The sequence below is a fragment of the Festucalex cinctus genome, chromosome 10 (genome assembly GCF_051991245.1).
Source record: "Festucalex cinctus isolate MCC-2025b chromosome 10, RoL_Fcin_1.0, whole genome shotgun sequence".
In the NCBI taxonomy this organism is placed as follows: domain Eukaryota; kingdom Metazoa; phylum Chordata; class Actinopteri; order Syngnathiformes; family Syngnathidae; genus Festucalex; species Festucalex cinctus.
In genome coordinates, this window is record NC_135420.1 from 6,331,685 (window position 1) to 6,351,166 (window position 19,482).

Here is a 19,482-nt window from a genome sequence, read left to right on the forward strand (position 1 = left end):
CTGGCGTCCATATCGCGTTTCGCCAGAGGGGTCGCAAATGTTCAAAACCACTGAATCCTGCGTCGTGGGCCTTTCAGTAAATGGAAATTCTCTGCCAATATGAATATTTCGCAAGAAATGCAAAGCAGTCATACTACTTGCATACGTGGACCGCAAAGTGATGTGGTGGGTCCTGAAATTTGACACGTGCTGTAAATTGTTCATATGTGTGTGTTTTTTCAGGGAGAAATCATTCAAAACTAATCAGTTAGGCCAGACAGCTTTAGAAATTCTGCTCGTCACAGACTTGGTATGAGAACTAGCAATATTGTTTGTGTCTGATGTGGCGACTTCACAAAATGTGATGGAATGGGCTGACAACGCCACCTTGGGGAGACACCCAAGGAATTGATTTTAAACACAAGGCACACAGGTTCGATATTCACTGAGCATGAGACGGTGTTGATACAAAAAGAATACAAATGAAAATTTATTTAATTCATCCAAAAACAATAAACTTGGTCCAGAGCTCAACAATGGTGTCACGCTCCCGACGGCGAGGGTTCACACAGTAGTAAAAGATTTTAAACAGCACAGCAACAGCAAGCAAAGCAAAGCAGCCGCGGTCTAACGGCGATGTCCGTCTGCTCCCCACAACACGCATGTCCCTGTCACAAGGTTAACGATTAATATCAAATTCTACAAATACAATAAAATCCACCTACCAGCAGCACCCGCAGGAGAAGGCAACATTTCACGCAGACAGTCTCAATGAAGACCGCAAGGCAGGGCAGGGAGGAGAGTTCTGGTAAACCAGGCATACAAAATCTACCAAAGAGAACAAAAATGTATCGCACCAATAAAGCGATCAATAACACGCTCGCTAACTTACCTGAGGCAGACATCGCAACAAACGCCGAGGATGGCAAGACCCGGAAGTGGGTGGGCCTCCACACCAAAGAGTCAGTCCGCAAGATAGTAATCTACCAGTTTTTATAGTCAACGTTGAAGTGGACTAACCAATAGAGGATCATTTTAAATCAGTGCAGGTGAAATCAATCACCTTGTCACACTGATATGCATGTGCTGCAAAGCTTCTTGCTAGGGAGTAGTTTGAACAGATGAGACAAATGTGATTTTTTGGCAAGCAGCATCAACTCTTTACAGATGCTAAAATGAAACATGCAGAAAGACATAGCAGGTGGAACATATATATCCCGGGATAAACACTTACCGGTAACTACATTTTGTTACAGTACATACTGTATCTTTCAATCCGTGTTCCAGTAAACATTTTCTAATCTCTCTCTTAAATCTTTATTGTGCTTAATCATTACACAGCTGTGGAGGTGAATTTTAAAAAATGACTATGTAGCAATTATGTTCGTGATATTAAAAAAAACATGACGCAAATGGCTTTTGATGCTTCAGAATTTATTTTGAACCAGATACACACCACAGCTGAATACATGAATAGCTTTAATACTTGTGCAGACTCACTGGCCTGGCAACTAAATATTAGTTACGTTTATATCATTTCACACTGAAATAAAATCTCTGTTCAGAGGAAAAAATGCACTAATTTCAGACAGTATGAGTCAGTACATATACACTGATATGGCATCTGAACATCATATAAAAATAAATCTCATCTCAGGGTATAAGAAAATACACATCAATACATTTTGAACTGGAAAAAAAAAAAGACCACTTACAAGGCAAGTTACCGATTGAGAGATTCAGAAAAGAGAAAATCTACAAAAGGTCTTTCATTGTGCTAAAACCAATTCTTTTTAGCTAGAAAAACTGGGGAATATTTTTTATTTATTTATTTGTTAAGACCACTTGACTACCAATGTCTGAGAATGTAACAGGTGGCAGCATATGCTCTGATATGGCAGCTCACCTTTTGTAAACAAATTGGTACACTCGAGACAGACTCATTTTCTTTCAGAGCTACAAATGACAGCTCTTGTCCCATTAAAGCATTTTCAAAGTTGTCACCAGCGGGGATAAATGTCCATATTTAACCAGTGCTCCGTGATGGAGGGATTTGGAAAAGATCAAGGTGAGGGAAGGGAGCGTGAGAAGAAATCGTGCATGTTGACTTTCAGATGGCCGTCAGCATGGAGCACAGCAGCGCTACGATGACCAACCGCAGCGAGGACATCACTGCAAGACACAGAAAAGGTGACAAAATACATTCAGCATGTTACAGTCGTAAAATTCCATTTTAAAGGTCCCCTCATATGAAATGTTCACTTTTTTGGGGGGTTTGGTCATAAATATGCCTTACCACAACCTGACAAAGTCCCCAAGTTGTAAGATAAGCGATCCATGTTTCCCTTTTCGATGGCCGTTTGTATCAAAGTAGGTCAAATAGCACTCTCACATGGGCTGTTTTAGCAGGTCCGACGGTTTTACATGTCACTAACCCCACCTTTTTCGGTTTTATACGTCACTAGCTCAGTGCGAAATCCACCCTCACAATTTTCAACCCTTCCCGCCGCCGGAGATTTCCAACCCACGAACAAGCAGCAACAGCAGGAGGACAGCATGGCAGCAAAACAACCCCATAGGAACTGGTCTGAACCAGATTGTACAGAGGACAACAAAAACATTTTTCTTCTGCCACAGAAAGGCTTGTGGTTGGACTGTATTTATGCATTAAATATGCCCAAGCAACTCCCAAAACGTGTTAGTTCCCGCGAGTGGGGTGGCCGATTTCGTGGTCCCGTATCTCCGGCCCGGAGGGCACGAACGCCGATGGAAAGCCAAGGTCGGCCCGGTTCCGGGGATGTGTTCGTTTTCCCCGTAGGACTTATGGTGTGTCCAGTACGGGGTGTCAATCCCAGTAGCTGTACCCGGAAAATGTGCATCGTGAGGAGGGTTAGCAGCCCTGACAGTTTGTGGAAAACATTTTACTGACGACTGCTTCAGGAATTTGGGACAATACAAACGTGGATTAGCAGAACATCTTTCACTTACCCCGGATCGGTACCAACTATTGAAAGTAAAGCATTGCTAATATTCCTTCAGGTGCAGACGTGAAGACTCTGTTTGTAAACAGCAGCACACGGAAAAGATGAGACTTGGCCATGCCCCCAACTCATTTTGTAGTCAAAAAACACTAAATCCGCTCATTTGATGCTAGGCTAACAGTAGACCTTCCTAGTGGAGACTGCAACACTACAACAACGTACAATTTCGTGAACATTTCTTTTGATACAGGATCAGGGCGTCCAGAGGATGGTTGGTGTCATTGCTGCAAAGCTTATATCAGGTGATCTCTAAAACATCACCATAAAATATTATCAACATCTGAAGCAATCACCTGCACATGATGCATTACACTCCATGTTAATCAGTGAGTCCAAGTATTCCTGGCCCAACCACGCCTGGTAGGTCTTTCTGTCACCTACGCCCACAAGGCGCACGGTGGAGTCTTTGAAGATAAGGTCTGTGCCCTCGTATGCCTGCGAGTCGAACATCCGGAAGCCTGTACTTGTGTCGCTGCCGAAATACGTCTGTAGAGAAACAAGAAGAAGGACAGTGAAGCTTAAGTTGAGGCAGGTGCTGACTCACGGCGAAGGGTGGGATACGTGGTGTCAATCGTAGCTTCTCTATCCCCGTTTCCTCATGATGGAGGTTGAAAAACATTCCATTCTATTGTCTAGTACCTGAGCACGGTCCAGGAGTCCATAGATTGCGTGGATGTTGGTTTCAGGCCGTACCATTACGGCATGGGCGGGGACGCGCGCCAGATGACAATATTTATACTGGTTGACCTCGGCTTTGCTGCCATGGGGGCACAGCAGCTGGAAGTTTTTGGACAGGAGATCCGTGGCCCAATTTTCATTCGAGTTCCCTGGATAACCACACAAAAGCTCCATGTGAGGATTCCAGTCAAATGTCATATTTGCGTGATAGAGGCTCTGCAGATACCGTCTGTATTTTTGAACACAGTTGAATGCTTGATGAAAGCCACGTCTCCATCTCCCGTTGCCAAACACCTGAAGGGAACAAATTACTTGGAGTACCCTGACAAAAATCACGGGGTGCTGGTGCTCACATACGTAGCAGGGCATGAGCAGAGCATCAGTGATAAGAAAAACAGTAAACTGAAGCGGGTTAGGTATCATGTATGTACCTGAAGGCACCGTCGTATCCATCAAAGATGTCCTTTCCCTTCTCACATTTGTTCTGCCCCGACTTGTCTCCCGCACACAAGCCACACAGGTTGCTAGGGAAACCAGGCTGATTTGCACCTGGTACACAGCTCTGCTTGAAGAAGCCACCAACCTCTACGTACCATAGTAGAAAAAAAGAATACAGTACAAACATTTTTCACTTGGTCAGAGATGATTTTGTGCTCAGTGAGCCACTGACCTTGTGCTATCTGACAATGTTGAGGGCTGATCAAGCCTTTCTCAATCAGGGTTGAAACAGGAACGTTCCAACCAGCCGTGCGACCGTATCCCGTGTGACAAGAGTCACGGCCTTTCAGATCATCAAGACTCCTGATGTCGTAGCTGCTCTTTTTCACCACCGCAACGGCATAATAATTGGAGCCATCCCGATCCGCTGGAGGCACGTCAAACAGTGTCAACCTGTGGTGAACCTTGGCTAGGTCGTTTTGCTTCTGAGTGTCTTTTTTTGTACCTGTATAGCTCTCTCCAGTAGTGGGGACCAAGCCATAGTCTTTGCCAGCTGTATAGATATAACCTCCATCCAGAGTGATGGCGTCAGCCTGGTTGTTCTAAGTAGGAAGTGGTACTTGTTTGTAAACCCTTTGTAAAATGAAAAAAAAAAGAACAACAAAAACGACTGTTGCTAATCTTAATACCTTACCTTTATTTTCTCCATGCAGTCCGTCACAGAGTCACCATAGATACAGTTGACAGTCGGAGTAAGCCCTTTACTTTGAAAGGCACTGCCCATCGCAGCACATTTATGCTGCTCGCCCGCTGACAGCACACACCACCGCAAAGTGCTTTCTAGTGGCAGATTGACAGATGAACAGCTAAGTAAATACTCTGGAAGATTATTTAGTAGCTACTGATATATAATGTAGTTAGGTAGCCACTCTTTGTTGATTGGTAGCTATAGCTAATACCTAGATTTTTGCATTTTTAAGTTATATGGTACAAAGGCATTCTAAGTTTTCTATCTAGATGAAATCTAAAAAAGTAAATATGTAGCCGAAAGCTCTTTTCATTCTGGAAGGCTTCTGCAGTCATGGCAGTATGTACAGCATGCATGTAAATGGATGCAAACAAGAGGAATAGGTACCTGGAAGTTTACAGTCCATGGCAGTCATTGCATTATAGTAGAGCTGACCCATCCATTTCTTTGGGTCATCATACTCGGCGCTCTGAAACATGACGGAGGACTCAGAGAAGAGCACCGTTCCTGATCCGTAAGGCTTGGAGGAAAACATGTTGAATCCAGACTTCTCCTACACAGAGGAATAATTCATGAATGATACGTTATAAAAATGTCACTCAGAAAAACACAGTCAAACAATGATTCGAAAGTGGTGGGTCACGGAGCTACTGTGCGCGCGTCACAAACAGCTTGTTAAAAAAACAAAACAAAAGATGAATTTGTATTGTGTACTTTTTTCCTGATACAATACAGAGGAGTACAAAATTCCCACATGGGACATATTAGAAAAAAGAAAAGAAAAGTTACTTGTGTACTTTGTAAACAAACAGTGCAACTCAGCTCTTGGCTAGCGGGTGTCATAGCTAGCTTAGCCTTCTTTTGGCCCTATAGTCAGTATAACTTGTAGTACAGATACTGTCAAAGCTATTTAATCTTCAAATAATATGGGTTGCAACTTTGTGTCAACAGAATTGGGTTACTTTTACCCAAGATTGGATTAATCAGGAAAGGCATCCATTGTAAAAACAAGAACAGCAATATGCAAATTACTTGCTGGTGATCCTTTCAGTAAATGTACTGCTTATTCTTCTGAGAAAAATGTTGGTACTAAAATTACCATTATTTAAAATCATAGCTTCACTGATAGCTTTGCTGGTAACCAATTTTCTTTTACTAGTTCAGTTTTAGTGTGTCAAAATCTTGACCCAACATCCTCAATTAAATCTCTAACTCAAATTGTGACAACCTCACAATATTAAACAAAAGTCAACTTTTGTGCACGCAATAAACAAACAAACCAAATGCCAACCCCAAAATTTTGAGTAAATGTCCTCTTGTTTCAGGCTGCTGTTAACTGCAACTGGTTGAGATGTTTGGACTTACCAGACCTTCAGCAAGCATGTTAAACACCACAGATGGAGTGACGTGATTGCCAACCACGACTCCTCGAAACGGGACGCGGACCAGATTGCAAGTCTTCCACTGACTGACAGGAAGTCTTCTGCCATCACGACACAACAGCTCATAATCTTTTGAATTGAATTTATGTGCCCACTCTGGGCCGTGACCTGGTGGTGAAAAAAAAATTACATGGTTACGGGCCGATTCAATCATGATGTCTAGTGTCAATACTTCGTCCATATGATATAATGTAGCTAGTAATTAAATTGAGTAAGTCCTTACCATCTGTATTTTCTTCAACAGTTGTGTGTTTGATAAAAGCAACATCTCCTGCACCTTCAGCCAGGCACCTAATGGGGACAATTAAAGTTGAGATTCAAAGGGGAGCCATCCACTCACAATTATTTACATTCACAATGGAAAAATTTGCATCCTTGCTTAACCTAAAAAGTAAAAACCTGTGGGCTAGGCAAGGAACCCGGAATACCCTGAGAAAAATAAAAAAGAGCGAAGTAATCCTTGAGGATTTCATTGAAGATTTCAACTGTGTTTCTATAGTTTGATTACATGAGTATTTTGCAACTTAACTCCTTTGCTCCCAAAGACGTATAAATACGTTCTATTTTAAATATATATATTAATATACCAAAGACATATGTATATGTTTTTTGTTTTTTTTTGTTTTTGTTTTTGTTTTTTGTTTTTATGCTAGAGCATACCGAAGGCTTTGATGCAGCCTCTGAACTGAAGATAACGGTTGAAGCAATGGTATTATTGCAAAATCTGCCAGCAGGTGGCAGCAGAGTATAAGAGATCAACCAGGGCCATGTTGCAACAAGCTGTTTTTACCACAGTTTTAAACAGATTTGTGAATAATGATGAAACTGAGCTATATTCTAATGTTAATTTCTGCCAAACGGAAACAGATAGATAGAAATATACTTTTTTCCCCCTGATGAATCAAATCAAAATCAAAATCAGTCAAAATTCAGCAAAGCAGCAGGGAGCGAAGAATGAATTAAACTATTACTAATCCCACTTGTAACGCCATTTCAGAGGCGCAGTATGTTACCTGAAAGCTCCTTCATAGCTGTAATATCGCTCCTTGTTGTTCGCCTCACATTTGTGTTGTCCGCTTACATCTCCAACACACAGCTGGCACAGCGACGGAGGATCGCTGGCCTCATTTGCTCCCGGAACACAGCTGCTCTTAAAGAACTGTGCCACACCTGATCATGTGCACACACAGAATATATGAGTGCATGTTTGTGAGGGCACTTCAAGAATGAAAGCTTCTTACCCTGTAAGAAGTCACAGCCCATGACAGACATGTGGCCCTGGTCTATGAAATATCCAATGGGCATATTCCATCCGGCCGTTCGACCTTTCCCAGTGTGGCAGCTCTTTTTCCCTGCCAAGGTATTGATGTTGATGCTAGAATCGGCTTTTTTCACAACGGCGACTGCAAAGTAGGAGGCTCCGGTACCTGAAGAGACAAAAAGAAAGAAAACAATGCGATCGGGGAAAGACTGAATGACTAATCAAAGACTTGACTGACAAATGTGCAACCATAAGTGGAAAAACAATACAATAACTCAAAACGGATGGAGGTTCTTCATCTCGTGTTTAAACGGTTGTTAAAAACCTCACTTGAATATTAAAAGGAACTTTGGCTCAAATCCAGTCCATGTGCCTTCTTTACCTTATCTGGGTAGTCATGTGCTTCTTTTGAACACAGCTCTCATTAAAGTGCGTCATGTTCGTATTAAAATGATATGAGCTTGTTGAATTGCATGATGAGGCGATAAATCATCTTACGATCAGCCTTAGTTTCACTGGCAGCCATCTTGAATGAGGCACTCTTCCCCAGGTTGTAGATGTCAGAGGCAAACATGGACAAAGCATCAACTTCGTTTCCCTATACAGACATAAACAGGAAATCAAATCAACAGGCAACCCCACCAACCCCGGTTCGGATCCAATTGAAAGGTTCAGTGGGAACACTTCACCCAGTCCTGTTAAATGGTTAAAAAAAAAATGGTACATGGACTTCTTTTTATATATACTTTAACTACACCATATGGTGTCCAACGCGCTATACAATTGAAGCCTCACATTCACACCAGCAGTTGGCTGCTTGCTTCCATGTAACACACTGGCAGGTCCACTAAGAGTAAATCGGGATTTAGTGTCTTGCTCAAGGACACTTCGACATGGTCAGGGGTGAGGATCGAACCCACAACGTCACAGATGCAATACGACCACTCTACCACTGAGCCATGCCACCAGTGTTATTTAATGCTTGCATTATAATACTAACTGAACTAATTCACACAAAACAGGAAGTCATATTTAAGAGTGAGGAATTAAAGCCCAGAGTATTACGAGAAGGCAGGATCCAACCTGGAGCTTCTGCACGCAGTTCTCCACTGTGGTTCCACGGACGCAGCTGAGCGACGGCCGGATGGAGACTTGAGTGAAAGCCAGCGACATGTCCTCGCATTTTTTCTGCTCAGCTTCCGAGATGGTGCACCACCTGATGATGCTCTGACCACACACTGAGAAGACAGACACCAGTTTAATTCAAATATTTACCAGATTCCACTCATCTTCTCCGTTGCCAATTCACAGAGAATAATCACTTTTTGCCAGTGTTTTCTCATCAAACTCAAGGTTGTCAGATTCCGCTTACCTCGCAGGACAAAAATCGGGAAATTGTCCTGACCGACTCTCCTATTAAAAGGGTCAAAACTCCCCTTTTTCCCTTGCCAGCTCTAACTCTATTATGCAAGGGGACGAGAGCTCATTAAGTCGGCGTCGGGACACATTCGTCTAGGTTACTAACGGCCTTTAGTTCTATGGAGTCAATCCGATCTGCCCTCACATATCAACCCTTAAAGAGTAACCCTTTTGAAGTTGAAGGACAATAATGTGAACACTCAATTTTAACGACCGCTGTGTCTCATGAATCGTTTTGCAATTGTTCTGACCTAGTAATTTAACAGACCTTGTGAGGACCGTACGGACTTGTCTTAATCTATTGCCGGAGTAAACTGTATACAGTATTAAATTTCCTAGCTTGAACCACGACTAGTTATTTACCTAGTTGCTGTCATTCTTACAGTATAGAGGTTAGTGGTGTGGCTCATAAGAGCTTATAAGAATGACCAGAGATAGAGATAAAATAAATTTAAAATATTTAATAAAAATAATAATTCAGTAAATCTCCATCAATTAACTGTCTAAGCAAGGCGTGGAGTACAATAGATAATCATGAAAATCACAGAATCATAAAATCAAAATATAATATAATATAATATAATATAATATAGTATATAGATAACAGTGGTTAAATATAAATAAAATCAAACTATAGAAGAAAAAATAATATAGCAATAGTTTGAGGTGCAAGGGAAAAACACTGAATCACTCAATCTATAACACTGATAACTAAATGGTCATTATGCTCCAGTTCTATAATGCAATTATCTTCAATAGAGACACCTACTTTTACAAACCATTTACTGAAAATGTTCTAACATTTTTATTATTATTTTTTAATGGTAAATTTGTCTAAAAAATTAATAAACAGTCACTTCATTTTTTCATATACCAGTCCGAGTGACTCCTACTCCTGTACTTTGAAGAAGAAATTTCAGTCAACTCACACTGCCGAACCCACAATTCATATAATTGTGAATACATCACTTTTATTTTCCTTGTACAAGGAAAAAAAAAAAAGTCACATCAACCAATCAAATTACTGTTCAGCTTTGAGGGATTTTTCTTGGGCCTCAGGATTCTCAGCTACTTGGAACATGAAACTTCAGCACATTCATTGATATAATTTACAAGTAATATAATATTAATAACTTGACTTAACTCTTTGACCGCCAAAATTGTTTAATAATGTTAAGTAAAATCACGATGTATGCCGCCATAAACGTTAAATGACGTCATTTAGGGTTTTTTTGTTTTGTTTTGTTTTTCTCTTTTTTTTATTTTTTTTAAATCAATGGGCAGTGCAACGTCTAAGTGGTCAATGGGTTGTGGAATCAAAAAAAGCCACTAACTATGGCCAGCAGATGGCAGCATTGTGTCTCTTTTCAATGGGCTGCCAGTGTATGGAATTAGAATGAAACATGAAAAACGTTTTTCAAGGATGACGTGAATGATCAAAAACCCTTTGTCACATTAAACCTAATTCAAGAGCATCACAAAACAAAAAATATTAGTTTCAAAGTCACTTTTGTGGAGAAAATGTATCTTGTCACAAAAAGCTTGTTCTCTCATTTTCAATTTTCACTCAATGTCATCCAAATGACTTATTTTCAATAAACGGAAGGGCTGGGAATTTTTCACTGTCTCACGATTCGATTCGATTCCGATTTTTGGGTCTACGATTCAATTCAGAATCGAGTTTCGATTCTCAATTCAAACGATTTTAGATTCAAAATTATTTGATTGAAAAATGATTTCTGCTTCAATTTTTACAGATATGCACAATATTGTCATGATGTACTCCAGTCTGCTTTGCAAAACAAAATGACAAATAGACAAAGTGTTTTTTTGTTTTTTGTTTAAACATTTATTAATTTTGTATTGTAAGTGCCTTCTTCCACAAAAACAGCATGTGGGCTACAACTGCCTTTTCCCCTTCTTCATTTCTAATTTAAATAAAATCGATTTTTGGATATTAAATAATGAGTCGATTAATAAATGAGAATCTTGATTCTTTTATGAATCGATTTTATGGCACACCCCTTAGTAGAAAAGTACTTTATTTTTCCAATGGGAGAATGGAATGTGATATTTCAATTGGTACTCACATTGTAAATGTAGTAATAGCACACAATATTTGGTTTGCCTTGAAAGGCGAGCTAAAATGGTTGAAATCGGCCAGCAGGTGGCAGCAGAGAGATCAGCCAGAGACATGTTGCAACAAGCTGTTTTTTGGATAACGTGTGGCAGTAAAAGACGTATCGGTCTAGTTTATACAGAAGGCTTTAGCCTATATCCAGTAAAAACTGACTTTACATTTTTTAATATCATAAAAAGGTTTATTTTATATAAAAAGTTAAGATTTATGACTTATTTTACTGCATAGATCTTTACTGTAACTCTCAACAATCGCTTACCGGCATGTAGAATTAACAGGAGGGCTCCCGCCGTGCGCCACATGGTCATGATTACGTACTTCTTTCCTCGAAGTGTGTCAAAATCTCCTCTGCTGACTCTTTAGTCCAAGTGCAAGTTTTATCTCCGCGATTCGGGTCAAAGTTCCTTAACGATGTTCAGGAATGATGTTGCACAACTTGACCCAGCAAGGATCAGGGGCACATAAAACGGATGTTCAATAAAAAAAAAAAAGTTCAGTGAAATATCAAAAGATCCTCTAAGTAAAATGACCAAAACGAGCATGAAATATTAGTTTTCCCGTCTGCTACGTGCCCTAACCAGAAATCACAAGACTCAAAACACTCCAAGAAAAGCGCCACCTCACACACCTCACAGTGCCAGCGTTGCCTAGCTACAAACCTGAGTGGGAACAGAGAAGTCTTTTAGCGTCCTCACCTCTGCTTTCTTCTCTGTGGTTGTGGGACTTTTCCACGAGTGGACACGCGGGTCAACACGTAGCACACACATGCAGACTGTGACTGTTAGTTAGTGACTCACTATGCGAATAGGCAGCAAAAGAGGATTGACACAGTTGACCCGGTTTTCTACATTTTCACCTTATCTTTACTATATAAGAGCTATCAGAGTGAGGTACATCTTAACTTTATAGGTCAATATGAAGTTCTGTATGCATTGGACACGTATCCCAAATATTTCTGTCCACCTTTGACGTTTTTAGTGACATTACTACCATATTGTCTTTCTTCACTAGAGGCAGAAACAGTGGCTAGTTGCTGAGTCATTATTTACAATATTATTATGATAGCACTACATTAATACAGTAATATTTAGTATTGTTCCGATACTGATACTGGTATCGGCAGAGGTGCCGATACTGCATTAAAACAATGGTATCGGTATCGGTGACTACTCACAAGTAACATGCCGATACCATTAATTCCAATGCTAATATAGGATTTTGGATGCAGCATCTCGTGTCTTGCTGGTGCACAACATTCACTGGTATGTGACATGTTCACTGCATGCCAATCTAAGATATCCTATTGGCCCTTGAATGCTCTGAACCAGTGGCAGGACAGCTTTTTCATGTTGAGGGGAAAAAAAACCTTAAGTATCGGTATGGTATCGGAACAACACTAGTAATATTTACACAGTATACAAACTGAAAAATACATACCTATAAATTTAATCTAGATATAAAGCCTCCAAGGTCGTCACCTCCATACAGGTCATAACATGCTCTGCCAACATCGTTCTTGTAAACTTAATTAGGCGCCTGGAACTTTATTGCGGATCTGGAGTGAAGATAATTTGTGTCACATTTATGGTCAAGAAATCACAGGTGTGATGAGGTGACAAAAATGACTCATTCATCTTTATAAGGGTGCAAGTACCTATAATGGCATCAGCTGACTTGAAACTCATCTCATTTTCACTTCTATGGAGAAATGATATGTGATATGTTGGGATCATATTTGTATTCATGGGGATGAGATTATACAGCCTGTGGGTTTTTTTCCCCTTCTAAAAAGAGCTTAGCAGCGATGGGACATTGTGATTTTCAAAGAATGTTGAAGAAGTGTTTAGTCATTTAAAAATTAAATAAAGTGTTGCTAGTTGCTTAGTTATTGTATGAAATAATTAATATGATCAGGGTTTTCTTTACAAATTAATAAATATTCAAGGTGATTTAAGCAAATTTGTTATTTCAGACATGTATCAAAGTGCCTTCGCATTAATCAGTACCTCAGACATGACTCTCAGGTTAAAATAAGTTGCTGACTCCAGTTGTACAATATCTTAAAGCACATAATTGCATATGTGAACAGAGCAGTGACGTAAACCCAAATAAATGTTCTCTTTGCAACTCACACAACAATATGCTGAAAGGCTAAAATTGTTCCATGTTCTTGTCATGACTCGGGTCATGCAGGAGTAATGTTTGGGTCTTGTCTCATGTCTGGGGTCACGCCTGGGGAGTAGAGTTCATGACCGTGCGCCAGAGTTCACGACCCGTTACGTGTCTGTTTTGGGCATTGATGTAACAGCATCCGTAGTTGGAACACACCCTGTAACAGCATCCGGGATCACACTCCTCAGCCTCCCTGGTAAGGTCTATTCAGGGGTGCTGGAGAAGAGGGTCCGTCGGGAAGTCGAATCTCGGATTCAGGAGGAGCAGTGTGGTTTTCGTCCTGGCCGTGGAATAGTGGACCAGCTCTACACCCTCAGCAGGGTCCTCGAGGGTGCGTGGGAGTTCGCTCAACCAGTCCACATGTGTTTTGTGGATTTGGAGAAAGTGTTCGACCGTGTCTCTCAGGGAGTCCTGTGGGGGGTGCTTCGGGAGTACGGGGTACCGAACCCCCTGATACGGGCTGTTCGGTCCCTGTACGACCGTTGCCAGAGTTTGGTCCGCATTGCCGGCAGTAAGTCGGATTTGTTTCCAGTGAGGGTTGGACTCCGCCAAGGTTGCCCTTTGTCACCGATTCTGTTCATAACTTTTATGGACAGAATTTCTAGGAGCAGCCGAGGCTTGAGGAGTTCCGGTTTGGTGGCCTCAGCATTGCATCTCTGCTCTTTGCAGATGATGTGGCGCTGTTGGCTTCCTCAAGCCGGGATCTCCAACTCTCACTGGAGCGGTTCGCAGCCGAATGTGAAGCGGTTGGGATGAAGATCAGCACCTCCAAATCCGAGACCATGGTCCTCAGTCGGAAAAGGGTGGCGTGTCCTCTCCAGGTCGGGGATGAGATCCTGCCCCAAGTGGAGGAGTTCAAGTATCTTGGGGTCTTGTTCACGAGTGAGGGTAGGATGGAGCGAAAGATCGACAGGCAGATCGGTGCAGCATCTGCAGTGATGCGGACTCTGTATCGGTCCGTCGTGGTGAAGAAAGAGTTGAGCCAAAAGGCGAAGCTCTCGATTTACCGGTCGATCTACGTTCCAACCCTCACCTATGGTCACTAGCTGTGGGTCGAGACCGAAAGAATGAGATCCCGGATACAAGCGGCCGAAATGAGTTTCCTCCGCAGGGTGTCCGGGCTCTCCCTTAGAGATAGGGTGAGAAGCTCGGTCATCCGGGAGGGACTCAGAGTCGAGACGCTGCTCCTCCGCGTTGATAGGAGCCAGCTGAGGTGGCTCGGGCATCTGGTTCGGATGCCTTCTGGATGCCTCCCTGGAGAGGTGTTCCAGGTATGTCCCACCGGTGGAAGGCCCCGGGGACGACCCAGGACACGCTGTAGAGACTATGTCTCTCGGCTGGCCTGGGAACGCCTTGGGATCCCGCCGGAGGAGCTGGTTTAAGTGGCTGGGGAGAGGAAGGTCTGTGTTTCCCTCCTAAAGCTGCTGCCCCCGCGACCCGACCTCGGATAAGCGGAAGAAGATGGATGGATGGATGTAACAGCATCCAGTTTCAACTAGGTTTAGGCTATATGATGTCTGGACGATGTGATGTCAGGAATCTTTTATGCTATATGATGTTTGTTGATGTCAGGAACTATCTGTAATTACTGGGTTAACAGCCAATCAGAGAATTCCATGTCAGTACTGGTACTCACATGTCTAGCCACAACCAATGAGATTGATTGACTGTGAACATTCGGCTTCATAACTTCTGACCAAGATAAGTTTGACGAATACTTGTAGGACTTGCAAGCTTATTTTTTTTTCTAACTAGATATTAAAATATTGCTAAGCACGGTATTCATAAGTGGATGTTGGCAAAATCACCCCACAAATGATATGCTCAAAATGAGCACTTGGCAGAGACAGACCTCAGCCAGGGCGGGACGATGGAGCATGTGGTTAGCATGCATACCTCAGCCAGGTTCCAATTGGGACTCTGGCCTTACCTCTATGAGCTTTGCACGTTCCACCCATGCTGTCATGCTGCCATGTTGGCTACGATGGCTTCTTCCCAATCCAAATGTCTTGTTGAGAACAAGCTGCACAAGATTTTATTGGCGTGGCATTATTTGACTAACGTGCCAGCCACTATTTTTGGTCCAGTAACGTTATTGACTGAGAGCTTGCCCTGTTGTGTGCACGGAAGTCAAGTGCGAGAGATGGGCGAGTACCGATACTAGTGCTGTTTCGATTATGTTTTTTGGCCCCCAATACAGATTCTGATACCCAGCTTTGCAGTATTAGCCAATGCCGATACTGCCATGTTCCGTGGCCTGTTTTACGTTTTTTCTCTTTCAGTTAACAGGGGCTGGCTAATAGGTGGGGCTTCCGGACTCACACCTGTGGATCATCATGATCAGCAGGCTATTTAAGCACACTGCTCCTGAAGGCCTGTGTCGGGTTATTGTTAGCCAATTGCTCACTGCCATAGCCAGACTCTTATTTCTTCGCGCCATACGTCCCGAGTACTTTTTCGAGCCTTTCTGTTTTTCGTAAGTAGGCCTACCTTCCCTCACTGTTCTGGCTAGGGCTGGGTCTAAAATATCGATACATCAATATCGAATCAATATTCCTTTTCATAGCCCAATATCGATTCATAAAATCATGAATCGATACTTTTAATAGTTTTTTTTACCCTGTAAATTGCCAAATAGCTCCCGACCGATTAATCGGCCGATTATTGGCCTTCAAACATTGGCCAAAACAATCAGACAATTGAGCTAAAAGCCGATTTTCCCCTTAAAACGTTATCAAAGAAACCCGAAGTTTCCGACGCTATGAAAGTACCCTGAATGCACCATTTTGCTTGCATAGCATTAGCAACTAGCAAGTGTGTAGCGTATGTTATTCTGTTGTCACGAAGCGTCCTTTAAGCTGTTTAATGACACCGCATTTGGAGTTAACTCTAAAACTAAATATACAATGTTAAGAATTACATCCACTCTATATTTAAAAACAAAATACATTTTGTTTTTAAAACATCGCTAGCCTAGCGCAAGCAGGAAGTTAGCAAATGCTAACGAGACGTTAGCGTCGACTTTCCTTCAAATAATGAATCGAATCGGGCCCTTCTGAATCGAATCGAATCAATTTTGGAAATCTGAATACCCAGCCCTAGTTCTGGCTTAGTTTTTTTGTTGCTATAGATTTTCTGTAGCCCCTTAGTTGGAGGCCTTGTCCTTTTAGGTATTTTTGGTTCTCAGCTAGTCTCGCGTGTTACGTGCTCTTTTTTTTTTGTACATTGTACTATTTTTGCTACTTCACCTTTTGGTGCTCTTTTCTTTGTGTGTAAATAAACTGGTCAAACGCCTATTGTGCTTTGTCTGCTTATTGGGGTCCTTTATTCATTTGCTAGCCTGTGACAGATAACATACCGATACCTAAGGTTTTTTTTTTTTTTTCCTCAACATGAAAAAGCTGTCCTGCCATTGGTTCAGAGCATTCAAGGGCGAATAGGATATCTTAGATCGGCATGCAGTGAACATGTCACATATCAGTGAATGTTGTACACGAGCAAGACACAAGATGCTACATCCAAAGTCCTATATTAGTGCTGGAATTAATGGTATCGGCATGTTACTTGTTAGTAGTCACCGATACTGATACCAGTATTGGTATCGGAACAACACTAACCGATATTAGGCCTTTTTCCAATGTATGGGTAATTGCGACAGCGGCCGATCTTGTGGCAGTTAACTAGAAATTAGAATAGAAACTTGCCATTAATTTCATGCACTTCTAAAGAAAATGCTATATTTGGACATATCAGTCCTTCTTGAAAATGATCTGACTTTTTTTGGGGGGGGGACTTTAAGCATGAAAAGTATTAGTGGTATTGGTACTTGCACCAATGCATTTCATAGGTTTGTGTATTGCTTATACCAGGGGTGTCCAAACCTTTTCATTTGAGGGCCACGTACAGAAAATCAGAAAGGCGCAAGGGCCACATAATGTTATGAAGAGAAATTGTGTTTAGTCCTAAAAATTGTACAAATAATTTATTTGTGCTTTTGCATATTTAGAAAAATGCTAGAGTATATAAACCAACTTATTTGTAATATGGCAGTAGGGTTATAGTTTTGGAATTTTTCATTTTAGTTCATTTTTATTAGTTTTCAGAGTGGTTCTGTTAGTTTTTATTAGTTTAGTTCTTTAAAAAAAATTAGGGCTGTCAAAGTTAAAGCGTTAATAGATTAATTCATCACAAAAAATTGTCGCATTAATCACGTAATAACGTGACTCCAGTTTGGTGTGCTTGGCGGTAAATTTCGCTTTAAAAAACACCCCAACGAGACTTTAGATAAAACAAAAGTAATTTGCATTTAATTAATTAATAATTGCTGAATTGCACCCAATTGATATGATGCTGTTACATTTTGAGCAATATATGCATGCATGCAATTGCGTACATGCATTTAATCAATGTTTGGAAATGACATTCAGATAATAAAATGCGTTAATGTCAAAATATTACGTTATTTTGTATTTATTTTATATCAGGCGAATACGCAAGTAATTTAGCTGATTAATCGTGATTAATAAAATTAAAAAAGTATGATTAATCAGATTAAAATTTGTAATCGTTTGACAGCACTAAAAAAACGCTTAGTTTTAGTTTAGTTTAGTTTGTTAGCTCCAGTATTAATTTTAATTTTATTTTTTTAAAATGTGTATTACTTGTGCGCAATATTTAAAAAACACCATGGGAGGAACGTCATCTGAAGGTGCTTTTCTATTGGCTGCTGCTAGATGACGTCACTTCTGTGTGACATACTTTCAAACGTCATTATTCCGGTTTATATAAAAAATAAATCTACTAAAAATCACATTTAAAATCACAAAGGCTCATGCATTAAATTAATTCCCAAAGACTAAAACAAAGGACATGTTTGTTTTAATTATAGTTCGTTTTAGTTAGTTTTGTTAGCATAAAATGTAGTTTCAGTTAGTTTTCGTTTTTTTAAAAACATTTTCGTTTTTATTTTATTTCTGTAACAATACAGTGGTACCTCTACTTACGAAATTAATTGGTTCCGGAAGAAAGTTCTTAAGTAGAAAATTTTGTAAGTAGAGACGCATTTTCCATGTAAATGCCCTAATCCGTTCCGAGCCTCCCAAAATTCAGACATAAATGTTTTATAAAGCATAAAAATGCATCAAAACATGTAACAAATACATGTTACAATTAGATTATTGCACAATAAATGAGAGTTGTGCATAATGTAAATAACAAAGAAGAGAGTAAAGAATAAAAATGGTCATTTACCTTTTTAACTGCTGTCCTCATCGTTTTTTGCCCTCTTTGGTTCATGTTCTCTCTCAGAAGTGTTTTTTCTGCCTGGTGTTTTGCAAAGATCTGATCCAAGGATGTTTGTTTTTTTGTTGTTGTTTTTTTTGTTTTTAAACAATGCTTCATAAATGTCCAAGGCAAACATCATCTTAGTGAGCAAACACCCGACTGGTGTACACTTTTTCTGGCCGATTCTTTTAAACAAATTCTGAAACGTCATGGAAACTTCCGGTATGGCGAGGCATCTTTTTTTCCCCAAAAAAAAAAAAAAAAAAAAAAAAAAAAAAAAAAGGCCCGTCTCGTCGTAATTAAAAACTTACTGTGCCTTCATCAATCACCAATTGTTTGAATTTTTGCACAAATTCGTTGGCCGTTAGTTCATAAATTTACGAAAAACTATCGGAAATGAAAGCAGCACGGGAAAGAGGAGATATTGCCTACCTAAAATACGACAAGCTTATAATTCATCCCCGTACAAGCACACCCAGACACTTGCACCAACACAACTCATCAATAAAATGAAGGAAGACACAGTACACTTGATGACGAAAAGTTGACAAATACTAGAATGGAAAATCTATACCCAAACACAAAAAAATTACAAATATTTGATTATACGGAACATAAGACATCTGATCCAGAAAATGGCATTGATCCAGATAAATTTTTATGTAGTAACAACTATGACCTTGCCTGCGAGTACCACACTGATGAGCAATTCAATGTAAATGTAAGTAAGGATTTTCGTGCATTCTCAATCATACATTTTAATAGTAGAAGTCTATATAAAAACTTTACAGAAATTAAAAAATGCTTGAGTAAAATAAATAAATTCCAAATTATAGCCATATCAGAGACATGGCTTGATAATGAGAAAATAAGCGATATAG

The 19,482-nt window shown here is 40.5% G+C and overlaps 1 protein-coding gene and 1 long non-coding RNA gene across 2 annotated transcripts; both read right to left on the bottom strand.

Annotated features, from left to right (window-relative positions):
* Window positions 1-502: 502 nt before the first annotated feature.
* Window positions 503-1,032, bottom strand: LOC144026569 (uncharacterized). The gene is made up of 3 exons (XR_013285217.1): window positions 872-1,032; window positions 705-807; window positions 503-647 (listed from the first exon to the last, which is right to left on the bottom strand). It is a non-coding gene; the product is annotated as an uncharacterized LOC144026569 (long non-coding RNA).
* A 360-nt stretch (window positions 1,033-1,392) lies between these two features.
* Window positions 1,393-11,961, bottom strand: meltf (melanotransferrin). The gene is made up of 16 exons (XM_077534332.1): window positions 11,406-11,961; window positions 8,671-8,825; window positions 8,086-8,185; window positions 7,568-7,753; window positions 7,340-7,496; window positions 6,550-6,617; window positions 6,250-6,434; window positions 5,272-5,437; window positions 4,831-4,976; window positions 4,642-4,738; window positions 4,369-4,563; window positions 4,130-4,283; window positions 3,925-3,992; window positions 3,660-3,847; window positions 3,314-3,506; window positions 1,393-2,151 (listed from the first exon to the last, which is right to left on the bottom strand). Exons 1-16 carry the CDS (start codon window positions 11,452-11,454, stop codon window positions 2,090-2,092), a joined length of 2,169 nt encoding a protein of 722 aa, XP_077390458.1. The 5' UTR covers window positions 11,455-11,961; the 3' UTR covers window positions 1,393-2,089.
* Window positions 11,962-19,482: the final 7,521 nt, after the last annotated feature.

Coding starts and splice junctions, on each gene's coding strand:
- meltf (XM_077534332.1), bottom strand. CDS start 11,454: ATGACCATGTGGCGCACGGCGGGAGCCCTCCTGTTAATTCTACATGCC. Junction 6,435..6,549: donor TGTTGAAGAAAATACAGATG/GTAAGGACTTAC, acceptor TTTCACCACCAG/GTCACGGCCCAGAGTGGGCA. Junction 5,438..6,249: donor ACATGCTTGCTGAAGGTCTG/GTAAGTCCAAAC, acceptor TCCTCTGTGTAG/GAGAAGTCTGGATTCAACAT.